We start from the raw sequence: 26,412 nt of genomic DNA, 5'->3' as shown, positions 1-26,412 counted from the left end.
TCAACACAGAAAAACATTGAAAAACCATTATTCATGCTTAAAGCTTGTAAATTGTTTTATTCTTTTATTTTTTGGAATTCAAAACATGGTGTGTGTATAAAAAAATATATATATTTTTTTCAAGATCAATATTAATACAATTCACCTTTAGTTGAGATTAGGGGTCTTTGATGTTTTTCAGGCAAAGGACCCCCAAACTAAAGGGGAGATAGAGCAGGTATAAAATTGTGTATGATATTAAACTGGGCCTTGTGCCATGTATAAACGTACCCTGTTATTGTGCCTTCAATACTAAGCTTTTCAAATAATGCACAGGTTCATATATAAAACATGTACAGGTACAGTGAGTAGGTGGTCTGTGCCACTGTCATTTATCAACACACCTTGTTAACTGATACCAATGCTAATGTCAACATTGTCTACCAACTGCATGATAATCATGAATTTAAGTTATTCAAAATGACGGTTTTATTTTAAACATTACTGTTAACATTTAAAAAATATTTTTAAAAAAATTCAAATCAACCCCAATTTTTTATTATTATTATTATTTTTTATTATTATTGTGCAATACCAGTGACAAACATTAAAGCAGAAGTAAGCGATCCGGTTGTTTTGGCTAACTTCTTGTCAGCCGATGGAGTTAGCAGTCCCCGCCCTCGTCCCTACGTCACCACATTCACGCGCATCCCTTGGCTGCACACACAGAGAGGACTGCCCCTTTATGCCGTTCTCTCTCCTCATTGGATAAAGGTTGTAGGATACAAGGAAAGTTTTCTCCTCGGCTTACAGCAGAGCAGAGTGACTGACAGACCCGTGTTTCAGATCAAACATTCTATGTAAGTGATTGCCGTCGGAAGATAAAACTATTTAAGACTTATATTAACACAAATATTCCGCTTACTTCTGCAAACATAAAGACATGACACAGCACAAGACAGGAAAGACCTAACACTGCAACACAGCAAAAAAGGTCAATGTATTTACTGTAGATCAATTGTGATAAGGAAAAAAACAAGAAAAAAAGAGGAAAAAATAAGTAAATAAATGAGAAATATATCAGCATCCAATCGGTCACTCCATTCTCAACCCAAAATGTTGTGGCCCCCCCGTTGAAGACCTCTGGCTCCGGTTTCATCAGGAATGAGCACTCTCTGCTATGACAAGTCATTTGTATTTATTTTATTTTTTGTTAAGTGCAACCTGTTTCTGTCATTGTTTGCTTTCAGGGTTGATTTCTAATGATTTGCAGAAGTTGTCCATTTTGATTTCAGTAAGCCCTTGTGTTTCCTCCAGATATCATCGTGTTGATCGCGTCGGTGGCGGTGGTGTCAGCAGGAAGTCAGGGCAACATCTTCGCTACTTCGGTTCTGCGGAGCCTGCGTTTCCTGCAGATCCTGCGTATGGTGCGTATGGACCGGAGAGGAGGCACCTGGAAGCTGCTGGGCTCCGTGGTCTACGCACACAGCAAGGTAGGAGGACGGGGAGGGGGGTTGGAGGTTTAGAATGTGGAGTACAAGACTAAATGACCAGGTCTTGTGACCCAATATTAAAACTGTTATTGTAATGAAAACTGTAGTGAATATAACTATCACTCTATCATTATAACATGAAGTCATTGACTCAAGATAGATGTTTAGTGGGGCAGATAAGCAAACTAATTGTGCATTTTATGACTAAAGCATGAAACTTTCAGCATTTCATCTGTGGAACCACTTTGGTGGCTGACCTTTGGTGACCTTTAGGGCTCTTTGACCTCAGCATTGCATTTTTCCACATTATTCTCCATTGGAAACATATGGAAATCTGGGAAGTAAATCATTGCCAAGAAATGTCTTCATTGTGTTTAGGAAGGTGTGTAATATCATGTAATAAAATGTTGAAATTCAACTCCGATAGGAAACCCCCTAAAAGTCTACTCAAAGTTGGGGTACCCGTAAAGGTGCGTTCACACCGGACCTTTTACCCTTGTCACTGCCGCTCGTGTCGCCCCCAAAAAATTGCTCTGTCACTCAGCTGCAGTCGCTCGTCAGTTCAACAGATTTCTCTGATGACGTCATTCGAGCGATTCCAGTGAATTTCACCTCGCTTGGGCCATAGATATATACAAAGTCAGTATATATATCTATGGCTCAGAGTGGCTCTTTTCTTCCCGTTTGTGTTGGTCCAGCACGGCTGACATTGTACCTGTTGCCGCTGTTTACCTGTTGTGGAAGTCCCACAAGCTCCGTACAACGTCAAGCCAGCTTTGCTCTTCCGGACGGTGGAGTTGCATTACATTTCCATCATTTCAGTAGTTGTCATAGTTACGCATAGATTACGGCAGCCAATCAGTGCTGAGCAACAAGCGAAAAGTCGCTCCGTCAGCGATTTTTCGCCTGAATGATTAAGCGCTCAGCCGCTCGTTTGCATTGGCTTAATATGTAAACTTGTCGCCAGCGGTCCGGTGTGAACGCACCTTAACCAGATTTTTCGAAAATTCTGAAATGTTAAATTTGTTAGTAATGTCTTGACAAACCAACTACAACAGAGGGTATGAATGAGACGTCACAGCAGAAGTCACTGAGGTTACCAAAATCAAACCATGTCCAGTAGAAGCCAAAAAAAAAACATGGAAGCCTAAACCAACCTGGGTCATTTGTATATATTTTCTGCCCGAACCCACGGGTCTGTTCGGCCCAGCTCAGCCTGTAGAGAACTAGCTTGCTTAAGAATGGTTTCTAAAATGGGGAAGAGCTGGGGTTTTTTTGGTAGCTCTTACAGATCTCTGTCAAGTCCAATTGTCCTTAATTTGAGCATGTGATCCATATTTTTACCCTTGGTCCACTACACTCCGCTATGTTAAGGAAAGTTTTACCACTCAGTCCTGATCAGAGGGGTGTGTCGTCCCAGGGGGGAATGTCGTAAATGCATACAGTATTTACCTAATAATAATGGCTTACATTTATATAGTGCTTCCTTATCGTACCAGATACCCAAAGCACTTACAGGAAGCATTATTCATTCATACCACATTCACACCGGTGGTGGTAAACTACTGTACGTCTGTAGCCACAGCTGCCCTGGGGCAGACTGATGTTAGCGTGGCTGCCAAATGGCCCCTTTGACCACCACCATGATAATCATCTTTAATGTGAGGGGCTGTGTGGTGTGGCTAGCAGGGTTCTATTGAGCCATAAATGTGATCATCAACCAACTGGATTAACAGTAACGGTCAGTTTGGGGACCGGACCAGACTCTACCTGTCCAGTCGCTGTCAATGGAAAGTAATCAGTCAGTAAATCTGTTCCACAGCAGCCCTTACAAGTACAGCTAAACTCATAAACTAAAAGTGCTGATACCTGAGGCCGTTCATTACTGCCTGTAATTCTTTTAGATTGTACATCTACCTGCAACACAGGACACTCATGTACCCACACGCCTGGCTGGATCACAGATAAAAGAAATGACATTTGAAAATAAGCAAATCTGAAGTTTCTGAGCTTCAGGCAATGAACAGACAGATGTAATAATGCAGCACCAATCAGACACAAGGTAATTAAAGTACTGTACCTTCCAGAGGCACAGGAAAACACAATGAAGTGGCCTGAACCCAAACCTGGTCTGGTTTACACTTATGACTTCATGTTGTTGCACATAATGAGCTCCATGTACATGATAGTGACTCCTGATTATTAGAAGGGGTGGAAGGGGAGTTCAATCCAATGTTGAGGTACTTGCACTCAAGTATTTATATTTGATACCACTTTATATGTACTACATACATTATCATTAAAGGGATAATTCAACATTTTAGCAAATTGGCCCATTGCCATAATCGCTATAGTCATAGTAGTAGGTTCGTTACCTTTATTTGTCGGTTGGAGCTATTTTTAAAATGGCCGAGCTGCTCAGAGCTACGCTACAGAAGCTAATTTCTTGGTTTCCCTCATCAAACTCATCAAATACACAATCCAACAACTCCAAAACGCTCTGGTGGACAAGTTGTGACCTGCACATTCACCATGAAACGTTACGAGACGGAGTTGTTTTAGAGGTAAATACAGAGACTGTTTGCTGAAAAACAGCGCATCAGCTGTTTTGCATGAATTTACCTCTAAAATGGCTCTGTCTCGTAACGTTACATTATCTCATAGCGTGGTGAATGTGCAGGACACAACTTGTCCACCAGAGCATTTTGGAGTTGTTGGATTGTGTATTTGATGAGTTTGATGAGGATAAACCAAGAAATCCCATTAGCCTCCATAGCGTAGCTCTGAGCAGCCTGCCGCTCTGCTCTACTGTTCTAAAAATAGCTTACACTGACAAATAAAGGTAACGAACCTACTGTTATGACTATAGCGATTATGGCAATGGGCCAATTTGCCAAAATGTTGAACTATCCCTCTAATACAACCAGAAGTTAAGGACCAAAACAGTGTTTTCTTTGTTGGTTTGTGACTTCTTATAAAAAATATATTTAGGTGTCTATGAGTTGGCACCAGTTCACCTAACTCTTTTACTTGTAATATTGAATTTTTACTGTTCTCTATTTGTATTTCAGAGAAGAAATACTTGTTGCACTGCTTTACTAACATTATTGTATTCAGTGAAAGATTGCAGCAGCTTCCTGTCTAATAAGCTAAATGATATATGTGTCTAGTTTGCTGCACCTTTGTTGTCGGGTGTCTAGAACAGCTCCCACCAGTGTCTTTACTGTCAAACACAGATCCAGTAACTGGCCATAACTTTACCTTGTATCACCTGCTGCTCACAGAAAAGCCGGTTCATACTGCTCTGCTGTAGGGATGCACCGATTGTGAAATTCTGGGCCGATGCCGATACCGATGTTTAAAATAACAACTTGGCCGATGGCCGATGCCGATGCCGATGTTTTTTCTTTTTGTTATTTATTCCGTCTTTGGTGCCACAGAAACATTACTGAACTATTTTAAAAGTCTTTCAGCTCTTCATCATATTATTATTTAATGAGCACAAATTCAGTTAGACAAATTTATGAAACAATTTTTAGTTGACATAACTTTAAAACACTTACAGTGGCCTAGAGTTAGTATTAGAGTTGCTATATGGTAAAAGTAGTTACCAGGAAAACCTAACTATAGCATTACCTTTTTTAAATATATATAAAATGCTCAAATATGTCAAATTACTTAGACTTCTCTCCCTAACCCCCTTTATCTGCAGTAACACAGAGACAGAATGATGAAAGGTTTTTTTTCCCAAACGGTTGATGAACTAAAACTTATCTGTATACACTGAAAGAGGAACTAAGCAGGATTTCTCCCGTGGCTGCGCTACCTTTTTACCTCAATTAAAAAGGCCCAGAGTAATTGTGATAGTTAACTACATGACTTGTGACTGGTTAAGAGTGAGAACGGAGGCTCTCTGCCTTCACCTGGCGTCTCTCTCATTGCAACATCAGTGTAGTAGGCTACCTGGCCGTCCCTCCGGTGTCCATGTCCCGGCTCTTGTCTCTGTGGCACCGCGACACAGACATTATTACGTAATTATTATTATTACGTTATGACAGTTACGTAATCCACCGCTCCATTTATTGATTTCTCGCTGGCTTCGTTGTAAACACATACACGTGGGGATTTAAATGACGAGGGGCGTTCAGGCTCCTCCGTTCCTCCGCTCGCCATGACCGCGCTGCACTTAACAAGTGTGTTTATTAAACATGCGCGCAACTCTTTTTTCAAAAATGTGTGCCGAACTAAAGATATTGATCCGAACAGATCAGGGATCAATGATGATCCGTTGCACCACTAATATCTTCCCCCCCAAAAAAAGGAAAAAAGAAAGGTTCCTCCCGAGCACAGCGTTCATGCCACATTTAAACCCCTATGATTTAAACCAACATAAACATCGGCCACTGCCATCGGTGAATGTCATCTTTTTTTGCCGATGGCCGATGGCAGTCAACGAGCAGAACATCGGCCGATGTCGATGTTCAGCCGATGCATCGGTGCATCCCTACTCTGCTGTGAACGTTCATAAACCAAAGTGGTTTTGCATCAACAAAAGTCTATTTTCTCCATGATCACACTGTGAATGTGAGTTTTAAACTCTGCCTGCAGGAGCTGGTAACCGCCTGGTACATCGGCTTCCTGGTTCTCATCTTCTCCTCGTTCCTCGTCTACCTTGTGGAAAACAAGTTCAACAAGGAGTTTGCCACCTACGCTGATGCCTTGTGGTGGGGCACGGTGAGTGTGGAGGAATATACTCTGTAGAAATTCTTAATGGAGATGAATATTTGACCTGTAGCTGTTTGTTGAATAGATTTGTTTTTTTCCTCAGCAACAGAAGAACTCAGAGTTGCATGTTATCTCATAAACTGCACTAACATCAGAAAACAACTAGTCACAAATATATCCCAGTGTTCTGTAGTAAGAACACTGGGATATATTTAACAGTGATTGATCACTGTGTTGCCTCTGAGCATTAACACACCCCCATTAGCCCTCTGGGTTTGTTCAAAATCACTGTCCCCTGTAATAGTTTAGAATTTGTTTGCTACTTTTGCTGCATAAAGTTTCAAACTAACATCAGTTGTCGTAAGTATAAAATATAAGTATGTTTCAACCCTTCAAATTCCAGTGTGTTTGCACAATGCACAACTGCAAGGTAAACAACCTCTAAATGACAATTAATAAAATAATATCTATATATTCTCAGTGCTACCATTTTTTCTTGTATTATCATTATTATTATTAAGATCACAACCAAAATTGTGTCATTAATTTGCTCCAGTGGAGTGTGATAAGCCATTGTTTGTCCCTATTGGAAACTAAGAATACATGAAATCACTCCCTTGGCCAAAAATGGACCAATGACATACAGTATTCTGGTAGAAAACATTCAGAACTACAATTTTTAAAGTGTTGAGTTTAAAATGAAAGTAATTTTTCCTAAATTGTAAATTTTAATACTTAAAATAACAAAGAATTAAAAAATGTGGTTTTCATGGGTTTCAATTGGCCTCAAGTGGCCATGATGGAGCCAAAAAAAAAAAAACTCCAAAAAATAAACTCCAGACCTTTTGGGAAATGTAATTCCATCTGCATTAACACAGCTAATATGGTCAAAAAAGGAAGAAGAATAAGAACATGAACTGGACTCAGATAGAGCCCAGAGGGTTCAAACATTAGCTCTGCTCATATAATGGTCAAAAAGTCATAATGGTACCAAATGGCTGCCTCTACCTTTGTTGTGCGGAGCAATCAGAGCCCGAATGACTGATAATCATGATGACCACCCTGCCAAAACACAGATGTATGGATGGAGAGACAGTTGAACACAGAGACAATCTGACAGCTGCTGTAATCAGGAGCGGTGCGAGCAGCGCCAGGTTCATTTGCTCCTGTCATTAAATAATGAATACACCGCATTAGATGCTATTTTCAGGCTTTTGCTGACACATGTGAATGGCTCCTTTCAGTGCTCATATATCCTTCAGTACCATGTAAGTGCCATTGCTGTGACTCATTATTGAAATATGGTCTCTCCTGTCTTTACAGATCGCGCTTATAGCATCATCACATGCAGCACAACAACAGCAGCCCACATACTGTGCTTCAGAAAGCTTTTTAGTCAAGACAGAATAAACATTTCAGCTACAGGCTTTCATCAGTGACTGTAGAGCCAAGGCCAAACAGACCCACTCCCAGTCAGCCTCCACACAGGTCTAATCACTCAGATGTGATTGCGCTGCCTGGAGGCATCCTTTCACATCATGTCTCTGTGTGGCAAAATCAAGCAGCATGCAAATATAATACAGCTCTACACAACAAGAGACAGCTAACACAGAGGGAGAGAAAGGAATGGAGAGGGTAGGAAAGAAAGAAAGAAAGAAAGAAAGAAAGAAAGAAAGAAAGAAAGAAAAGATTAGGTTAGTTTGATCAGTTGAATCATTAATATCTTTTTATTCACAAAGACTAACAGATCCACTCCCTTGTTTTGACTCAACTTATCCTCAGATAAAGAACCCAACATAAGAAAGGGAAGTAATATAGAATAGAATAGAATAGAATAGAATAGAATAGAATAGAATAGAATAGAATAGAATAGAATAGAAAGCTTTAATTATCATTGTGGCAAAGCATACAACAAGATTGGAGCACAACTCTGCATGGTGCATATCAAAAACAGCACTCACTCATTCAAAAACATTTCAATAAATACAGTTATAATAGATAAAACATCAAAATTAAATAAAATACATAAAATCTCCCACCAGTAATTTATAGTATGCATTTCAGTAAACAATATCCAGGTCACACGAGCAGTATTCACTGGAACTACTTTCTGCCACAGAGCACATTGACTGGATTATCAGATGAGTTTACACACACCAAACACAGTGCTGCTGCGTGATAGAATTCCTGGTATTTCATCAATGTCCATCAGTTCTGAGGCATGTCAATATGGGAATCATTACGGACCCAGTTATAATTTATTTGTGTTGACAGATCACCCTGACAACCATTGGCTATGGGGACAAGACGCCTAAGACGTGGACAGGACGGATGCTGTCTGCAGGCTTCGCCCTCCTGGGCATCTCCTTCTTTGCTTTGCCAGCTGTAAGTCCCAACTATTCAACTCATTCCTTTGTCTCTGCCTTTCAGAGGTTATTAATCCTCCTCTGACTGATTGCTTGTTGAATTACACAGCCAGACACAGCTATTAACTTTGTCTTTATGCTGATGTGTGATTCAAGTCTGTGAGGTGAAGCTCAAAGTAACTAAAATAATGAAAGGAGGCAAAATTGAACTTATTGAATGTAACTTTTTTTTTTTCATTCATTTTTATGTTAAAAGCTTTTGATATGATGATTGAAGTGACTCAGCTGAATTTGCATAATTCTAGCTGTGATTAAAGGTGCCGTGTGGAGTTTCTCACAACGGTACAAACACATACACATTCCTGCCAACAGTTTCACACTGTTCCACCAATGTACGTAAACATCAATCTGCACAGTGTGGCCTTGAAAAAAATCATAAAAGACTTTGCATGTGTCAGGAGGAAGAAAATTGAGACTTTGGTGAGAAACAGATCAGTCACAAGAAGAGCACCTTCAATTCTGAACTATAGTTCAGAATTGAAGGTTCAGTTCAGTTCAGTTCAGTTCAGTTCAGTTCAGTTCAGTTCTAACGGTTTGTGACAAGCTTCCTATGAACCAAAAGCCTGAAGATATTGGTAAATGTAAATTAATTTGACTGCATACAGTTGTATATTTATTGTTTAGAACTTGTAGTATATTTTGGGACATGAACTGAGATGATTGTGTTGATTCTGCTCTCGTATCGGTTCTAACCACAGTGCTAGAGGCAGGAAGTGATCTTAGCATTAAAGCAGAAGTAAACGGAATTTGTTTGTGTTAATATAAGTCTTAAATAGTTATATCTTCCGACAGCAATCACTTATATAGAGTGTTTGGTCCAAAACACGGGTCTGTTAGTCACTCTGCTCTGCTGTAAGCCGAGGAGAAAACTTTCATTGTATCCTACAACCTTTATCCAATGAGGAGAGAGAACGGCATAAAGGGGCGGTCCTCTCTGTGTGTGCAGCCAAGGGATGCGCGTGAATGTGGTGACGTAGGGACGAGGGCGGGGACTGCTAACTCCATCTGCTGACAGGAAGTTAGCCAAAACGACCGGATCGCTTACTTCTGCTTTAAGTGAAGCTAATCTGGAGACAAGAGGAAGCAGCTACAGGAGCAGCTAGTTCTCTCCAAACTGAGAGAAACACTATGTGCAAACAGTGTTTTAGACCAAATCTTATCATTGCATCTTCAGGCTGAGAGTTAGCTAGGCAAATATTTATATTGTTTGGTTTTAATATGAGACCAACTTGTTGATCTTCAAGCAGTGGTCAGCAGACTGACTCAGCATGGCCCCGGACAGTTCCACGAATAAAAGTTTTTGGCAGAACTTCTGCAGAAATGAAAAACACACAGAAAATAATGGAGGAGGTATGCACAAAGGCTATGTCTATTATGTGGAGATGTCTTGAGGCTGGTACATGTGACTGACAGGGAATAACCATACTAGCCAAAAACCTGACTGTTCCTCTGGGATTATAAATATATGACATGTGGGTTGATTTCTCATGCTGTGGTAGTGGATGTTCTCATTAGAGTTGTAATGTCTTCCTCAGTGACACATAAGAGTCTTTGGCATGGACACGTTCCAGTATTTATTCTTTCCTCTTTTTTTTGTGATCAATTTTTTATTTTATTTCATTTGCAGAGGGACGTCAGCATAGTTGCAACACAACAGCACAGACGATCTTCATCTTATTTATACAAAGTACAAAGTATCAGCAACCGTTGTCTATTGCATAGATTATACATAATGTAGCAAACATATTCACATATGTGGTGCTTCACACTTGGTGATAATAGTGATAATAATGGTTTAAAAAGTATACATCAAAGGTATAAAAAAACAGCAATAAAACAGTATAAAACACACACAAATATAAAATTAATAATAATAACAATAGAAATAAAGAAGAACGTACCAGTATTTATTCTGTTAATCTCATTCCAGGGTATTCTGGGCTCCGGCTTCGCTCTGAAGGTCCAAGAGCAACACAGACAGAAGCACTTTGAAAAAAGGAGAAACCCAGCCGCCTACCTCATCCAGGTAAAGCACCCACCACCACCCCACCTTCCCCCACCTTCCTTCTGTTCCTCTCACACTCTGTGCCAGTTTGGGGCTGGAACATAAGACTGTTGTCAGTGATGTAGTGAAGAGATCTGAATACCTGCCATGTAGAAAATGTGATTAATAGTCCTCCATGATGTTTTATCATTTGCCAGTTTCTCTCTGTGTTTCCATGGACTCTCCCCGGTAACATGCATTAGCCGGTAGCTTCACCACTGTGCCCCCCTCCTCCTCCTCCTCCTCCTCCTCCTCCTCCTCCTCCTCCTCACTGTGCAGTAAGCTCTCTAATGGCTCTGGGAGGTGTTTTTTACTCCTTTCCTTCTCCTGTTGAAGCTCCAAAACACCAGTTTGGTAAACCCACTCTGACCCCCCCTCCTCCCTCATGTCTTTTCTGCATCACACATTTCCTTCTTCTCCAGCCTGGTCTTCACACTCAGAGTGTGGTCCTGAGTTTTATGCCGAGTGCTGCCGACCTCTCCTTGTTCTCCTCATATATTTTGCCGTACCCTTCCTGTCCCTCTCACCTCCTCTCCTCCCGTGCTCCTCCGCTGTCTGTCCTCCTCTCTCTCATCTCTCTGTCCTCCTGACTTCTACCTCCTCATGCCATCTGTCCACCACCACCTCCTCTTCATCCTGTCTACCCTCATGTTGTACCAGGCTGCGTGGCGTTATTACTCCACAGACAGCACCAGGCCCTACCTGGATGCCACATGGCGGCACTATGAGAGCCTCCTGCCCTCCCACAGGCATGTATCCATGCCTGACCTCCGCCCAACCACAGACGTGTGAAGCACCAGTTTTTTTGTTTTTCACTAATCAGCTTTTTTTTTTGTTTTCTGTTCTCCTCATCCTTTTCCTCCCCTCCCTCCTTGGCTTTGTTTTTTTTTTTCTTTCCCTTTCCCTTTTTTCGTTTGGGTCCTCTTCTGTTCTTTTTCTTCCTCTTGGTTTTGTGTATTCTGCATGCAGTGTGTTTGGCGTAGTTATGCGGCTGATGAGAACTCGGTTTCCATTGCTACCTGGAAGCCTCACTTGAAGGCGTTGCATACCTGCAGCCCTACAAAGTAGGTACAACTATGGCAGCTGGTGTCTGTATTTGGTGTTTGTGCCACTTGAGCCATCTTTCCCTATAATTCATTTATGTACTACCTTATTAGTTGCTATATATGATTTTTAAAGTTTAACTGTTAATGTAACTTTTTCTGCTCTTTCTTATTGTTTAATGTACCTGTTCTTTTTTCCGTAATTCAACATATAAATGCATTCATTTCAATAATTTCCTTTTCTAAATGGAAAATGGTCCACAGCCATCAAAAAGACTAATCATTTCCAGGCTCTGTTAATCTCAATTTGTGTGAATTAGCACAAAAACGCTGACTCCAAAGACATCTCTGAACCCTTAATTGTTACTCTTATTATATAAATGAAAATTTTTATCTCTCGGCATGATTCACGCGAGGTCAGGCTCTCCTTCTGACTACAGTCACTGTGAGAGCTCAGTGAACCTAGCACTTTAACTCTTGTCTCTTTGAGAGGCTGAGGCAGCAATTTTAGCCACCGCCCTCTATAATACAGTATATCTATTTTTGACGGCTATTCAATGAGCCAATCAGGCTTCCATTGGATTTGCAGAACTTAAGTCTCTGTAAATTGTCAGTGACTCAGTCCTGATCTGGAGCTACAGTGCATATTCTACTGTTTGCTGACAAATGTCTATATGGAGATACAATGGGGTTCAGTATGGAGGGGGTTCGCATTAACAAACCGGTGGGTGCACACACATACACACACACACACAGATCGAAAACTGATTGTCACAATGTCATGAGAGTTTATATGGACATTTTCACCATTTCACATCTGCACTTTGAGTCATTTAGTCAAGAAAAAAGGAAGAAAGTGTAAATTATAAAGAAAAAAATAGTTTTATTTTATTTACGGTCAGGTTTATGCTCACCGATTTGTACACACTGATTGGGGAATTACTTTTTGTAACTGTATTTGATGACCTTAAACATTGAAGTGTGACAAATATGCAAAAAAGAAGAGGAAAATAAAACAGGAAGGGGGAAAATACTTTATTTACAGTACAGTATTGTCAATACTGCTAAGTGATCAAGTTGTGTGTGGAACTGCAACTATGAATCACAGTCAGAAGGAGTAAGAGCATAATACTACACAGGTAGTGAGCATGGTACAAAACAGAAAGGTTTAATTCACACAGGTATTGTAATGTGATATGTGTGTATGCTGCTGTTATCATGGTGATATCAGCATGTGGCAGTTTCCTCTTCTTCTCCATCTGAATATCCCAGACAGCAGATTTAAACCTGATGTTACTAGTTCATGTCAAATCGTTCTGACCACATTGATGCACGTTCAGCAAACTAGGAGACTCCCTGCTTTTGCAATTCTTTCTATTTATGGCAGAATTACAACTTTGAATTTAGATTCCTCAGATACACACTTGTAGAGGTGTGTGTTTTCGACCTCCTTGTGTGTGTGTTTGATTGTGTACATGAAATCGCCCAGAACCCCGTACAGTATGGAGCCTGGAAATATTAGGGAAATCATCTGCAGTGACATTGTACAGCTGTGATCATAATGTACAAAACAAGAGACAAGTGTTAAAATTGATATGTGGCAAATCTTCTGTTGCTCAGTCATCACCTTCACTTTTGCAAGTGCTTCTTTAGTTTGCCTGTACAGTCTGCATAGACCTGCATGTCTGTAGTGAGCCTGCTGTCCCCTGGAATGCTTAGTATTGATTGATGTGTTGCTGTCCTCCTCTGCTGTTATAAAAAGCAGTTGCAGACAAGCCCTTCAAAAATCTTCCTATCATGTTAAAGGACCATAGCAGTGTTTAAACGTTTTAGCCTCTTCACTACAAATCAGATTCAAATGTATTCCTAATATCCGTGCCAACCATTCTTGAACAAAAAACAATTTTTTATATTTTACAAAAAAGAAAAAAGCCTCACTCCCGAGTCCATGACAAGCAGATAGACACCATCCTTTCGACTGTGCGTGCAGTAACAAGGGAGATAGAGCCGTATCGCCCCTAATTAGCTTAGCTCAAACGCTGGAAGTGCATAGGTAGTGTTAGCCTGCCTCCTACCCGAGCCGAAATCAGCAGTCAGAAGCTGATTTCATTTTAGCTCTAAACTCTGTAAATATATCACCTTATCGACATTTCAAACATTTTTAGGCGAGAAAGTAGCCGTTTAGATCAGCAGTGTGTCGTTAATTTGTCTAAATACCAGCTGTTTACAATTTTGTTCGGACGAATTCGGCGCTACTCAAGCTAGCCGTTGTGACCAACGCACTTCCGGTTAATTTCACAAAATAAAACACCCGTTGCCCTTTACATACAGAAAACCATGATGATAGAATTTGTGCTTTTACTTTGAAATAGGAAACTAATCTACCTTCGATGTAGATAGCTTGAACCAAAAAAAACGTCTTTGCTTGAGTTCTTTGCTTGCTTAGTTTTGACCAATCTCGTCCCGTTACCGGCATTGACCGCTCAAGATCCCTTACCGGAGAGTTTTGTCAGATCTGAGACGAAGATCGGCCCGCCGGTTTCCGTTTAGAGTTGCTGAAGAGTTTCTCTGATGACTTTAGGTGGAGGCAGGCTAACACTACCCATACACTTCCAGTGTTTGAGCTAAGCTAATTACGAGCGATACGGGCTCTCCCTTGTTACTGCACGCACAGTCGAAAGGATGGTGTCTATCTGCTTGTCATGGACTTGGGAGTGAAGCAAGACACACAAAAAAAATGTTGGTGTATCCCTTTAAATGTTGTACAGTAATACATGAGATTAAACACGTTAAGTGCTGGTATGGTCCTGTAAGAGTTAATGTGTATCTATTATGAAAGGATGTTTTCTAAAATATCATTCTGTTCTTCTCATCACCCACAGGAAGGAGCAAGGAGAGTCTACAACAAGGTTTGTGACTTTTACAGAACATTCACAGTCTTCCATTATGTTGCAGCTCTAAAATTTAGATGACAGTAATTATGACAGGCTCCTGTTATTGTCCAGTTCTTCTTGCCAAACACTTCTTAGCAAATATGTTTCCATTTCTACGTTTGTTGCAGATAAGTTTTGTTTTTGAGGTTGAGAGAAGGGAATAAGTTTACTGAAGTTGGGCTAAAGCTGGAACATCAAAAGGCTCAAAGCAGCAGAGTCAGATGATGATGATTCATCACAACTGTTGCAATGTTACACACAGTCATTTTTTCTGTTGATTGTAAACAAATATTGATCAATAGATCTCAGATATCAGAAAAAAAACATTTGACTGTTTTTTGGATGTACAGAAGGTGTCTTGTATCTGCACTAGCAGCCTGTCAGTGTCACTATTAGATGCTTATCAGTCACATCTGTATGGGCTTTGATGAAGGATGTCTTAGTCTTTATTTCTCCATAACCACAGACTAACTCTACATTATCCCACTTATTACACGGCTTATGAGTGAAATTATTAATTTCAGATGTAATGTTGATTAAAATACGACTTTTATCGATTTATAAATTGCATCATCATATGGTCAAAACCGGAAGTCGGTTTTGCATTTCCGGTGGAATTGTACGGTTCCGTTTCCATGGTTTTCAGTCGTTGTCATAGTTGCGGTAAACGCATGGATCTATTAACGTTGGCTTTTAACACGGATGTCAATTTGTGTGATATCCATTGTTAAAAGCTGGTGTGATGATCCATGCGTTTTACAGATTTTCATTGAGAAAAAAAAAAATCCATGCATTTACCGCAACTACCGAAACCATGGAAACCTAAACATAAAACTCCGCCGGAAGAGCAAAACCGGCTTACGTTTTTGACGTTCGGAAAAAGGTGGATATGCCCATTCTGTTGCTCCACTTCTGGAGCCGCCACCCCAGTGAGACAGTGAAGTCACTGTAACTGGAGATACTGGAGTGTGTGAGGAGATGTAGCTCAGCTCGTAGTTACTTTTACACCAACACTCTGTGACTCATGTACGTATCTTTCCCTTTGGTGTTTGGTGCTTTGTTTGTTTGCCTTTTTCCCCTCATCACTCTTCCTCTCTAACAGTGCACATGCTGAGGCTCTCAAATACACACACACACATGCAGACACTCACATCACACCCTGATTTGAAATGATATTTTCTGTGACTCTGTGTTTTCATTTCATTTCAATTTTTCATATTTTTAACGATACCGGTGCTCCTGATGCTCTAATGCATTTAGAGGGAGGACGTCATCAGGGCTCTGACAGCTTAGTGATGTCATATGTTGTGTTTGCAGTTATGAAAAATACTGACACCTGAAATGTTTATTTGCAAACTGAAGCCAGTCAGTGGTGTCACATAGTATGAACTGTACTTACACTGCAGAGGAGAAGCACAGGAATATGAAAAGTCAATAAAGTAAATAAGCGAATGAAGAGATGAGAGTCAGCCCAGAGAGCGAGGGAGGACAGATCCAGTCTCCTTCTGTACTGTATGTTTATGTCTGGGCTGCAGAGCTGGAGAGATTAAAAGCCCAGATGCAGTAGCTGCTGTATTTCATTTATTTGCTACATTTATTTATGTATTTCCAAAGTAACAGATAAAGAACTGCAGTGTTAAAAACACAGCTTTGGAACAAAAAAAAAAACAAAGAGCAAGGTCTGCATCTTAATACCCTGAGAGGAGCCACGAGTGCCTGTCTAAAGGTTACTGGCCTCACGCTGGTGATTCAGACACTTGTTGCCATGGCCCGGCTGAATCTCCACAGTTAAATGAGGGATATAGACATGAAGTGTGTGAGTCACTAAATTGCAGCCTTTTTCAAATGGTGCTGTGCTGTAGATGTTCATTTTCCCCCAACTAAGCTCAATTGCCTCCATTCTGGTTCTTCTAAATGTCAGCGGTGGACAAATTGAAATGCCAACAGAAACTATGAAATATGACTTCATACTTCACAGCCTTTGCACACAGAAGGTCTGACTCAGGATCGCTGCACGGACACGTCGAAGCCTAAGACTTAGAAATAAATTAGCAAAGTGTGGCGCGGGGTGATGAGAGCAATATCTCCTCTAGGAAACATTCACATGTTAACATTTTCTCTCCTCTGATGCTGCATCATGTAACACATCACCGTGTGTCTATCTCCCCCTTGGTCTTTTAGTAAAGTTCATTGTAATAAACAGAAGCTACTGAGGAGGTGTACGGCTCGGAATCATAGGTACACAGCGTTCCTGTTGCCGTGTTACATGACACTTTTCTTTGGGAATGCTGACTAATTCTTGGTGCATGGGTATCTGTAGGAGGCTGCACAGTCTCAGAGAGAGCCGAGCCAGTGAACCCTGCAGGCAGACACCAGTCGCTTCTGTAGTAACGCACAGTCTCCCCCTGTCTGATCTTTGCCTGAGCTATGCGCTACTTCTGCCTGTTGTGAATTTGGTTCAACTACATTTACAATCAGAACATTTCAGCTAGGTATTAACTTTCCGTTCTGTGATTAACACTTAAAAGTAAAAGATCTCATCACCATAGAGACATGCACACAGTTGGAGACATTGTTGATTATTATGTTTATTATGTTATTGCTGTTTTTTTATTCGCCCAGCTCCTGGTGTTGCATCTAAACTGCTGTTACACTCCACTTCCACATCCCTGATGTAAACTGCCCTCTGCACTGCAGTACTGTAGTCATGACATGTCGCTGTCATTCAAACACACACATCACATGTGTCTCTATATAAGACAGTGTCTTTAAAGGTCCAGTGTGTAATAATTGTTAAGGTTTATTGGCAAAATCTGAATATACTATAGCGATTATTCAGTTACGTTATACTAATATTAGTATACCGTAAGTGTACAATACAGTGGTTCCCAACCTTTTATGGGTCGTGACCCCATTTTGACATCACAAATTTCTGGCGACCCCGCGATCACGTGGCCGTCAGCTACATTTTATTTGAACTCGATTTATATTTGAGAAAGTTAACGTATAGAATACAGTTGTTTAAGGGCGCTTTCACACCTAATAGTCCGGACCAAGGTCCGGACTTAATTTTTTTTTTTGTTACATTGTTTCCATATAGTCCAGTAAAGTTCGCTTTCACACTGCTATTATGCCAGCGGACTAAAGGATCTACCGACGTCACGACGGATGAGCGTGCGTCTGACGTTAGCGCATAGAAAGTGCTCTGAAAAAAATAAAATAAAAATATGTGTAAAAAAAGAAAAATATAGCCTACTGCTGGAAAGCACGCTGTGGTTTGTAATCGCGGTGCAGAAGAGTGAGTTTAGAGCTGATGAAAGAAGAGAAAAAAAGAGGGTTGTGCCACGGTGAAAATGCTCTCATAGCGGCAGCGGTCAGCGATCAGCTGTTTTGTGTAGTGGAGGGGAACACACATACACGCTATGCGCACACACGCGCGATCCTCCTGTGAGATGCGGCTGCATCTCTCCAGGTCACTTGTGTGTGAGTGTGAGAGAAATAAAATCTCTGACTTGCTGGGGCAGACGTTGTTTGGTGTCACCCGCTGATAAATATCCGTCTTTTCGGCGGCGTTATTCTCATGACTCGCCGGGCAGCGAGTCAAAACAATATATTTATCGAAAAATGGAGCCATTGACAAGTTTGGGTAGCGTAGATTCATCCACATTAATATTAGATGTTTTTATTGTCGCGGAATTTTTCGTTCTGCCGCTGGAGAAACTCCTCATTGTCCCTTTAAAAAGAATAATAATTAGTTAAAAAAAGATATTTTAATAAGTACATTTTTTTAATTACTAGACATTTCAGGTGACCCCATTTGAATTCCAGGCGACCCCACGTGGGGTCACGACCCCAAGGTTGAAAAAAGAATGGTATAATCGCTATAAAATAAAATTAATTCGGTTTTCGTAGCCTTATAATTCTTCTTTTATACTGTATACATGTAGCAAGGGTCTTGCTTTAGAGAGTGTCGCCATCTTGCGCCGTCATGTTTGTACGGCAGCCCGAACGGAAAATCCAGCCAGTCAGAGAGCATGTTTCAAGAGTTTCATGTTCATCAATAAACCAACGAAGAAGAAGGCGAAAGAAGGAGGAAACAGCAGACATACTGTAGGGTAAAATGGTTTAGACCTTCACCTCATCGCTCCATGCTCCTGAAATACTCCCAGGTAAACAAGTTTTTTTGTCCTCGGAGGCCACCGTCACTTTGAGGGGTGGGTGCGAACGACTGAGTGAGCGCTGCAATCTAGAATCTGAACGCTTAACATCACGGTTTTACCCCAATTTTACACACTGGACCTTTACAAATCCCATGAAAAGACCAAAACATGCAGTGAGTAAGAGAGGGAATCACACAAGGAGACATGTTCCTTCATTATCATGAGCATGACAACTGGAGTGTGTGTTGTCTCCCAGCCTGCACCATCCTACTGACAGCAGATCAGTTTATCAGTGAAAAATCTTAACTGCCGTCTGTGCTGTGCAGTCAGAGAGCACTGAGAGATGGATGAGCACACTTTTAGTTCTGGTCTGTCCATCAGATCTGTCGACAGTACAAGAGTAAAAGAGGACAGACCATCACCTGCCTGATTCTTTGAAATACAACTGTACATTTTCAGTCCAACATACACAACCTCTTCAGTGAATGCATTTGGATGAGCCATGCCTGCTGCCTGTGCACTGCCTTTGCATGTGGTCATCTCAGCTGCACAGACATGATCATCCACCTTCTGACTGTCTCGACTCCTCATTGTCCAGTTCGTTCACTTTTTTAGTAAAGTAATTTACAGTTCTTTTCCTCCATAACTCACCTCATCATGTGACTCCTTAACTAATGTATAGTTAACCCTCTAAATGGAGACTTGGGCCCAGTTCCATCCTGCTTTAACACTAGCACTTGGTTTCGAGTGGCCCCTTGACGATGAAGTGAGAAGTGTTAGAAGTAGAGATCTTACCCTATGAATTGGGACACCACTTACTGTAGTGTAGCCAACGTGTTCACCTATGTAACGCATAGCGACAATGTAGGAGCACCAACCTGTAGTGGGTTTTTATTGTAGGTTTGAAAATTCCAGCTCCAACCTGTTTGATGATCTTTCTTCGTTTGATGAACCAATAAAGAAGAAAAGCAGAAAACAGAAGACGCCTTCGCCACTTTTCATCTTGCACTACTGTATGTTCAAAGTCTGTAACTGGACTCCTTCTGATTTAAGCGGTGGTTTTAAGGGTTGCTCTTAAAAGAATTGGGACACCCTACCCTTACACGAGAACGCACAAAACCAAGTGCTAGGGCCGAAATCAAGTGGAAGTGGCTAAAATGGGACAGGGCCTTGCTGTTGTGTAGGTTAAGTGACACATGGGGTTAGTATTCAACTTTAACAAGGTATCACCATTCGATAGAACAATGTGACTGGTCACATAGAATGACACACTGCAGCTTTTATACACCCCAACTCCATTGTGGATGCACACACCCTGGCACATCTCCAACACACAGCTGAAGCATCAAACCTGAACTGAGTTTGCATTTTGCCTCAATGCATGCTGGTCTTACTCCATCCTGTGCTGCAGCTCTTCACCCTTGTATTGGTATAGGTGAAGCTTTGGGTGACAAATCCCATTTGGTTAAAGTGTGCAAAGGAGCAGCATTTTGCCAAAAGCTGTAGATGATTTATCTTGTTTTCCTGACACGTATATCATTAACTGTCAGTCCTTCTTTATCTGTCTGTCATTCCACTTCCCTTCTTCCTCCTCTCACTCCAACTCACCCTCTGGACCATTATCCATCCCAAACGTCACTCTACAGCCAGAAGCTGAGCTTCAAGGAGCGGGTGAGGATGGCCAGCCCTCGAGGTCAGAGCATCAAGAACAGGCAGACGTCTTCTGTGAACGACCGGCGGTCACCCGTGGCCGAGGCCGGAACGGAGGGCACCAGTCCGGCCAAGGTGCAGAAGAGCTGGAGCTTCAATGACCGCACACGCTTCAGACCCTCACTCCGCCTGAAGAGCCAGTCCCGCTCCACCACTGATGGTAGGTGACTCTGTCCTGACGTACACAACTAAGATGTTGTAATTTTGTCCAAACTCAGCATCATGATTATTTGGCGTCAGATTATTATCTTGAAACCCCCTACAAAAAATTTTAAACTGGATGTGCAAAAGTCTCTCGTTTCTGCTGATGTCTCTGTGTGACCTACAACAGCAAATGAGGCCATCGGTGGGAAGATAAGCTGTTTCTTAATAGTGTAACTTCTATACCTTCAGAAAGGCAGTGGTCGGGTTGGTCCAGCCAGATAAGCGTCTTTACGACAATACACGCTAGAGCTCATGGGAGATGCAGTCTTCATTCCCGCAAAACACTACTGCTTTTGTCCACAAGGGGTCGCCAACATCAACACAAAATGAAAGTTATTTGTAGGGGCTTTAGTAAGTGGAAATCACCAGAGGTCCTGCGATACAATATTATCACAATACTTGTGTCTCGATTCCATATTATTGGGATATGTAATATGTTGCGATATATTGCAGTTTATTAGCTTTTTTTTAAAAACTACAAATGAAAACATAAGATAAACTTATTCTGTTCAGATCGATATTTGGTGTCTTTATATCGACCATGCCAAATATCGCGATACTACGCTGTATCCAATTTTTTCCCCACCCCTAATCTTGCGTGCAAAAAATGTCAGGGCTTTAGCACTGAGGGGGCTGAGACCACTCCTTTTCATTCAGAAAAAGTATGGGTAGAATTTCTAGCTTAGCTCTAACTGAATCCATCTTATCAGCACCTCTTACACTCCCAAACAACTGCTTCTACAACTGTGCCCAGCTGGACGAGCGTCATGGCTGTAGCTTCATACTTGACAGAAATGAAGGTGGCATCTATAAAACTTTCATTCATTTTTTTTAAATTTTTATTTTACTGTTGAAGCAGTTCCACTTCACATATTTAAAACGACATATATCGGCCAACCGTGAAACCAACCAGAACTGTTTTTTGGGTTTTTTTTTTTTTACTAATTCAGACAGCTGAGTGGAGGAATGCTAATGTTTGCTTTCACTTCCTTCCTCTGGCCTAGCAGTGCCGGCCTGGCGAGCCGTCCTGGGTAACAGCCACTTGGTGTTTGTGGGTTGAGTGGTAGATTGACGGAGGATGGAGGTGGTGGAGCTCCAGCAGCCATATGGGGTGTCGAGGCAGCCAGCTGGCTGTGGCCTGTTGGTGCACAGGAATTGGTGACCAAGCTAGCCAAAACCAAATGGGCTGGCTGCTTAGCCACGCTCCATCTGATCATCCACTGACATGTTGAATGAGATGGTAGAGGAGGGGAAAATTCCCCTTTCATTATTATTCAATTAGAGATGAAATTTGAGATTTTCAGTAGAAAATGTTCATTATAATTAATGGAGGAAATTACTAATCAGCCCTGTTTTACATTTTTATCTGGTCAATCTAACCCAGTCTCTTTCTGTTTTATTAATCAGCATGTATCACACACATATTGTATAAACTGTGAAGCATGTACAAGTCCTTGCTTTGCCCTATTAAGCGAAACTTAACCCAGGTCATTTATAATATTTGGTTGAACAGAACAAATATCCTGACTCTGCAGTCCAGCCATAGACTGTAAACCTCGGCACACATCGTCTGTCCGACTCAAGCCCATGAACAGAGCCGTATTGGTACCGTAGTTGTAATGTTAGCTCTATCTGCAGGCGAAGAAGAACCTGAAACAGAACCTGATTCAACCCTAGTATCACAGTAACTTGATTTTAGTGAATGTAAACCCAGAACTTGTTTTACACCCTTCATTTAAGTTGTCGAACTGGCACTTACAGTGTTAAAAATACAGCTAGAAATACAATAAAAATATAGTATATGCAAAATAAATCCGGCACACATTTGGGCAACATGTGTGTTTTCTTCTGGACCTATATACACTCATTTCTATGGCCTGAATCTGGTTCACAGCAGCAGCTATGTGTCTGACAGATGCAACTCCCACACTGGACCAATTCTGGCACATACAAAATTGAAATTCCTCCAGCCAATACTTGAAGATAACAGTCCGATTCTGTGTAGGTGTGGAAATAAGGATCAGACCTAGGACCAGACCTGGGCATAGGTTGGACCAGAAGTTTCACTTTGTTAACTAGGATTGAATACTTAAAGAAATGACCATATAAAGTCATTGTTTTGGTTTTTAGGCTCAGACTCACCTCTTACTCATCAGGTGAACACAGTCACTGCTCTAAATGAATGATGTCTGATTGCTGACCCACTCTCTCACCGGGAATCTAATAATGTAGTGTTTTCATGAGCATCACATTACATTCATTTCATTTGGCAAAATTCTGAAATGTTTCTTGTGATTGTGATTGTAATGTTAAAACTTCCCTGTTCCACAACCACACAGAGTAGAGTGATGATAAAATCAAATGCGTCTTGGTGGGGTGATTCTCAAAACTAACTGCATGAGCTCCAGAGAGAGGAGATGGGAAACTAACTTTGGAGGTTTTGTTTTCTTGTCTTTTGGTATTTAAAACCAACCAAACCAATAGATCCTGCTATGGATCAACACTTAAACTGTAAAAAGTATTAAACACTTAAAACATTCTTATGATCCTGCAAAAACAGGGACGTATTTTGAAAAGTAAGTAGTAGAGGCTTACAACTGTGAGGAGAAATTTTAGTTTTGGTTTTTTTTGTGACTTGAATCTTCTCGAGCAACACCACCTGAATCCTCCTGTGTCCTTTCTTCCAAGCAACAGACTCCAACATGACGGGGGAGGATGGCTTCGATGAGAAGGGCTGTCACTGCGAGATCTCAGTGGAGGACTTACTGCCCTCAGTCAAGTCTGTCATTAGAGCTGTCAGGTGAGCCAGAGGATGCAGGAAGTCCTCCATCAATCCTGTTAATACAGTGTTTAACTGCTGCTGCTGAGGATGCATGCAAACAAACCTTGATTTGGACAAGCTCAAACGATTAAAGTGACTGGAAGATGTTTTTTTTATGTCTATGCCTCTGAGCCAACAACAGCAAGAGCCAGAAGTAACAGTGTGATAGTTTTGGGTTGTCCAGTCCTTCCATACTGTGTTAGGTAAAAACATTCATGTGGACAAAGGTCGATATGACCTCACAAAACACTCAAATAAATGTTCACACAGCAACACAACGTTTCACACAAATGGTTTGATTTTATATGGCAGGGATGTAACATGAAACTAGTTTGAGTTATGGAGGCATACAGCAGCAAGGCAGTAATTCCAGTTTGATCATTTCATTGATTTTTGGTTCATGTTGTTGCATAAAATGTTGAGAGAGAGAATAAAGTTGGAGCATTACCTCTGCAAATCTATGTAAGTTGTTTAATGCATTAGAGCCTCAGAACAAACCATGTTTTGATGATGACTCAGAAAACAGTCTCTCTCGTGTGTGAGCGTGCATGTGCATGTGTGTTTGTTTTGTTTGTTTAAATCAAAGAGAAAGATTTTCAGATCTCTATGGCCTAACCCACTTGAGTTTTACTTCAAAAATGAATTCATCCACAGTAACAGTTAAGTTTTTCTCTGTTCTATCGATGCTGCAGCATCTCTTGTTAGTGGATGTTTGCAAAAAGTAGATGGTAAACCTTTACATGTCTGACCACCTGAATTCATACAATTCTTAGGTCTTCAAAACTTGGTCAGCTTTGCAATGCTATTCATTGTCAAATTCAACAAGTTTGTTATCCCATTGAAGAATTGTGGGTTGCTGTTTTTATTTTTATTTTGACCACTTTAAAGTGGAAGGTGGATAATTAGAAAATGGCAACACTGATGCTTCAGGATTTAACAAGATTTGAACAACTTCTACCTTCTCCATCACAACAACAAGACAGTTAAAGGGATAGTTCACCCAAAATTGAAATTTCCCATTATCTACTCACCCTCATGTTGACTAAGGGCTGGGAGAAATTTCAGAGCTATCCGTGGCTTCTCTGAGTTACAGGGGGTCTCGGCATAACAGTGCATGTCCAAGCCCTCGAAATGCGAAATTGTCCCAAAAAAAATTAAATAAGTCTATATTTCAAGCTTGTTTTGTAGCGGAAGCGGTGCTGCAAAACAAGCTTCAATACAAGACGGACATTACATACGAGCAGCATGGAGGTATTTGGATGTTTTTTGGTGTGTCTTTTTGTTACGAAGACAGTTGGTATCCATTTGCAACCGTTATATGGACATGCACTGCTACGCCGAGACCCCCTGTAACTCAGAGAAGCCACGGAGGACTCTGAAACTTCTCCCAGCCCTTAGTCCACATGAGGGTGAGTAGATAATGAGTGCAATTTGAATTTTGGGTGAACTATCCCTTTAAAAACTTCAATATGAGTTTGTAGATGCTCCTGTAGCTGCTGTCACTCAGTGTACCTGATGTATGGAGCTGAGCCCACAGTTAGGACGTACGACAACACAACTGTTTCTTTTGCACTTGATTTAAAGGCTGAATTTTATTGCAGTCTGTTTTTTCCACAAGGATGTTCAGCCAAATGTTCTTGAATTTAACTCTGAGGGTCAACAAATGCATAAATTCCAGCATCACAGACACAGACTCACACAGCTAAAATAAGCAGTGGCTAATCCACTGGATATTTTTTTAAAAGGCCCACTGTTGTGTGTCTTGGTGTGAAGGTAAAGTTGTAGTTGTCATGTAATGAGCAGCCTTTTAAACACCAGAAAAACAGAGTTGTTGTTTTTACGTAATTAACCACAGTTACAGGTTGATGCAGTCGCCACCGGTCATGTCCAGTATTCTGACATCAGAGCTCCCCCTTGTGGCCATGGCATGAATGTCTGCGTCTGTTTGTGCAGGATCATGAAGTTCCATGTGGCCAAGAAGAAGTTCAAGGAGACACTGCGTCCTTACGACGTGAAGGACGTGATAGAGCAATACTCAGCCGGACACCTGGACATGCTGTGTCGCATCAAGAGCCTGCAGACCAGGTAGAACACACTCCACACACACACACACACACACTGCATGACAGGATCATCAGCTGACACTTTCATCGCTGTCAAACTAGACCTGTTTGACCACACTGTGACTTATTCATCTGTGTATGTGTGTGTACGTGTGCGTCTGCCTATGCTTTTGTGTGTGCAACCACACTCTGACCATATAAATGCATATAAATATATGTCACCACATAATGTGTGCCTTGTCCGTTCTTTTACATCGTGTATTTGTGCATGTGTGTGTCTGTGTGTGTGTGTATGTATGTGCGTGTGTGTGTATGTGTTTGCTTCCCTCACAGGCTGGACATGATTGTAGGCCCACAGCCCCTCGGCAGCAGAGCCAAGACCTTTTCCTCCCCTTCCCTCCCTTTCTATTACAGCCAGGGCAGAAAGAATTCCACTCAGGGGTCAGCATATGCCCCCCTCCCTCCACACAACCCTTAAAGGGATACTTCAACATTTTGGCAAATTTGTCTGTTGCCCAAGGAATAGCCTAATAGCCATTACCTTTAATTGTCAGTGCAAGCTGTTTTTAGATCGGCGGGGCAGAGACGCAAGCTCTGCACAGAGCCCTCATCAAATATACAATCCAGCAACTCCAAAACGCTCTCGTGAACAAGTTGTGACCTGCACATTCACCATGCTATGAAATAATAATGTAACATTATGAGACGGAGTTGTGTTTGCGGCAAATGCATAGCCAGAACTACATTTCAGACACGGCTGCTGGGTGGAGTGACTTCAAAAGCGAAAGTAGATTTGCGAAAGAGTATTTGC

At 41.3% G+C, this 26,412-nt stretch overlaps 1 protein-coding gene across 5 annotated transcripts in view; it reads left to right on the top strand.

Moving 5' to 3' along the window:
- kcnq5b (potassium voltage-gated channel, KQT-like subfamily, member 5b) overlaps positions 1-26,412 on the top strand; it is a 152,531-nt gene that overhangs the window by 117,715 nt on the left and 8,404 nt on the right. The window contains exons 4-14 of one of the 5 annotated variants that reach the window (XM_085764837.1): positions 1,297-1,472; positions 6,081-6,206; positions 8,472-8,582; positions 10,554-10,649; positions 11,637-11,731; positions 14,593-14,619; positions 16,825-16,881; positions 20,450-20,673; positions 23,406-23,517; positions 25,492-25,623; positions 25,935-26,042. In XM_085764837.1, coding sequence (XP_085620963.1) covers positions 1,297-1,472; positions 6,081-6,206; positions 8,472-8,582; positions 10,554-10,649; positions 11,637-11,731; positions 14,593-14,619; positions 16,825-16,881; positions 20,450-20,673; positions 23,406-23,517; positions 25,492-25,623; positions 25,935-26,042 — 1,264 coding nt within the window. The remainder of the gene's footprint in view (positions 1-1,296; positions 1,473-6,080; positions 6,207-8,471; positions 8,583-10,553; positions 10,650-11,636; positions 11,732-14,592; positions 14,620-16,824; positions 16,882-20,449; positions 20,674-23,405; positions 23,518-25,491; positions 25,624-25,934; positions 26,043-26,412) is intronic. The other 4 variants (XM_085763551.1, XM_085762710.1, XM_085761995.1 and 1 more) reach the window with 4 other exon arrangements.

Source organism: Trachurus japonicus, chromosome 1 (assembly GCF_045865225.1).
Source record: "Trachurus japonicus isolate A0001 chromosome 1, Traja_1.0".
NCBI lineage: Eukaryota > Metazoa > Chordata > Actinopteri > Carangiformes > Carangidae > Trachurus > Trachurus japonicus.
This window is presented reverse-complemented; position numbering and strand designations above follow the sequence as displayed.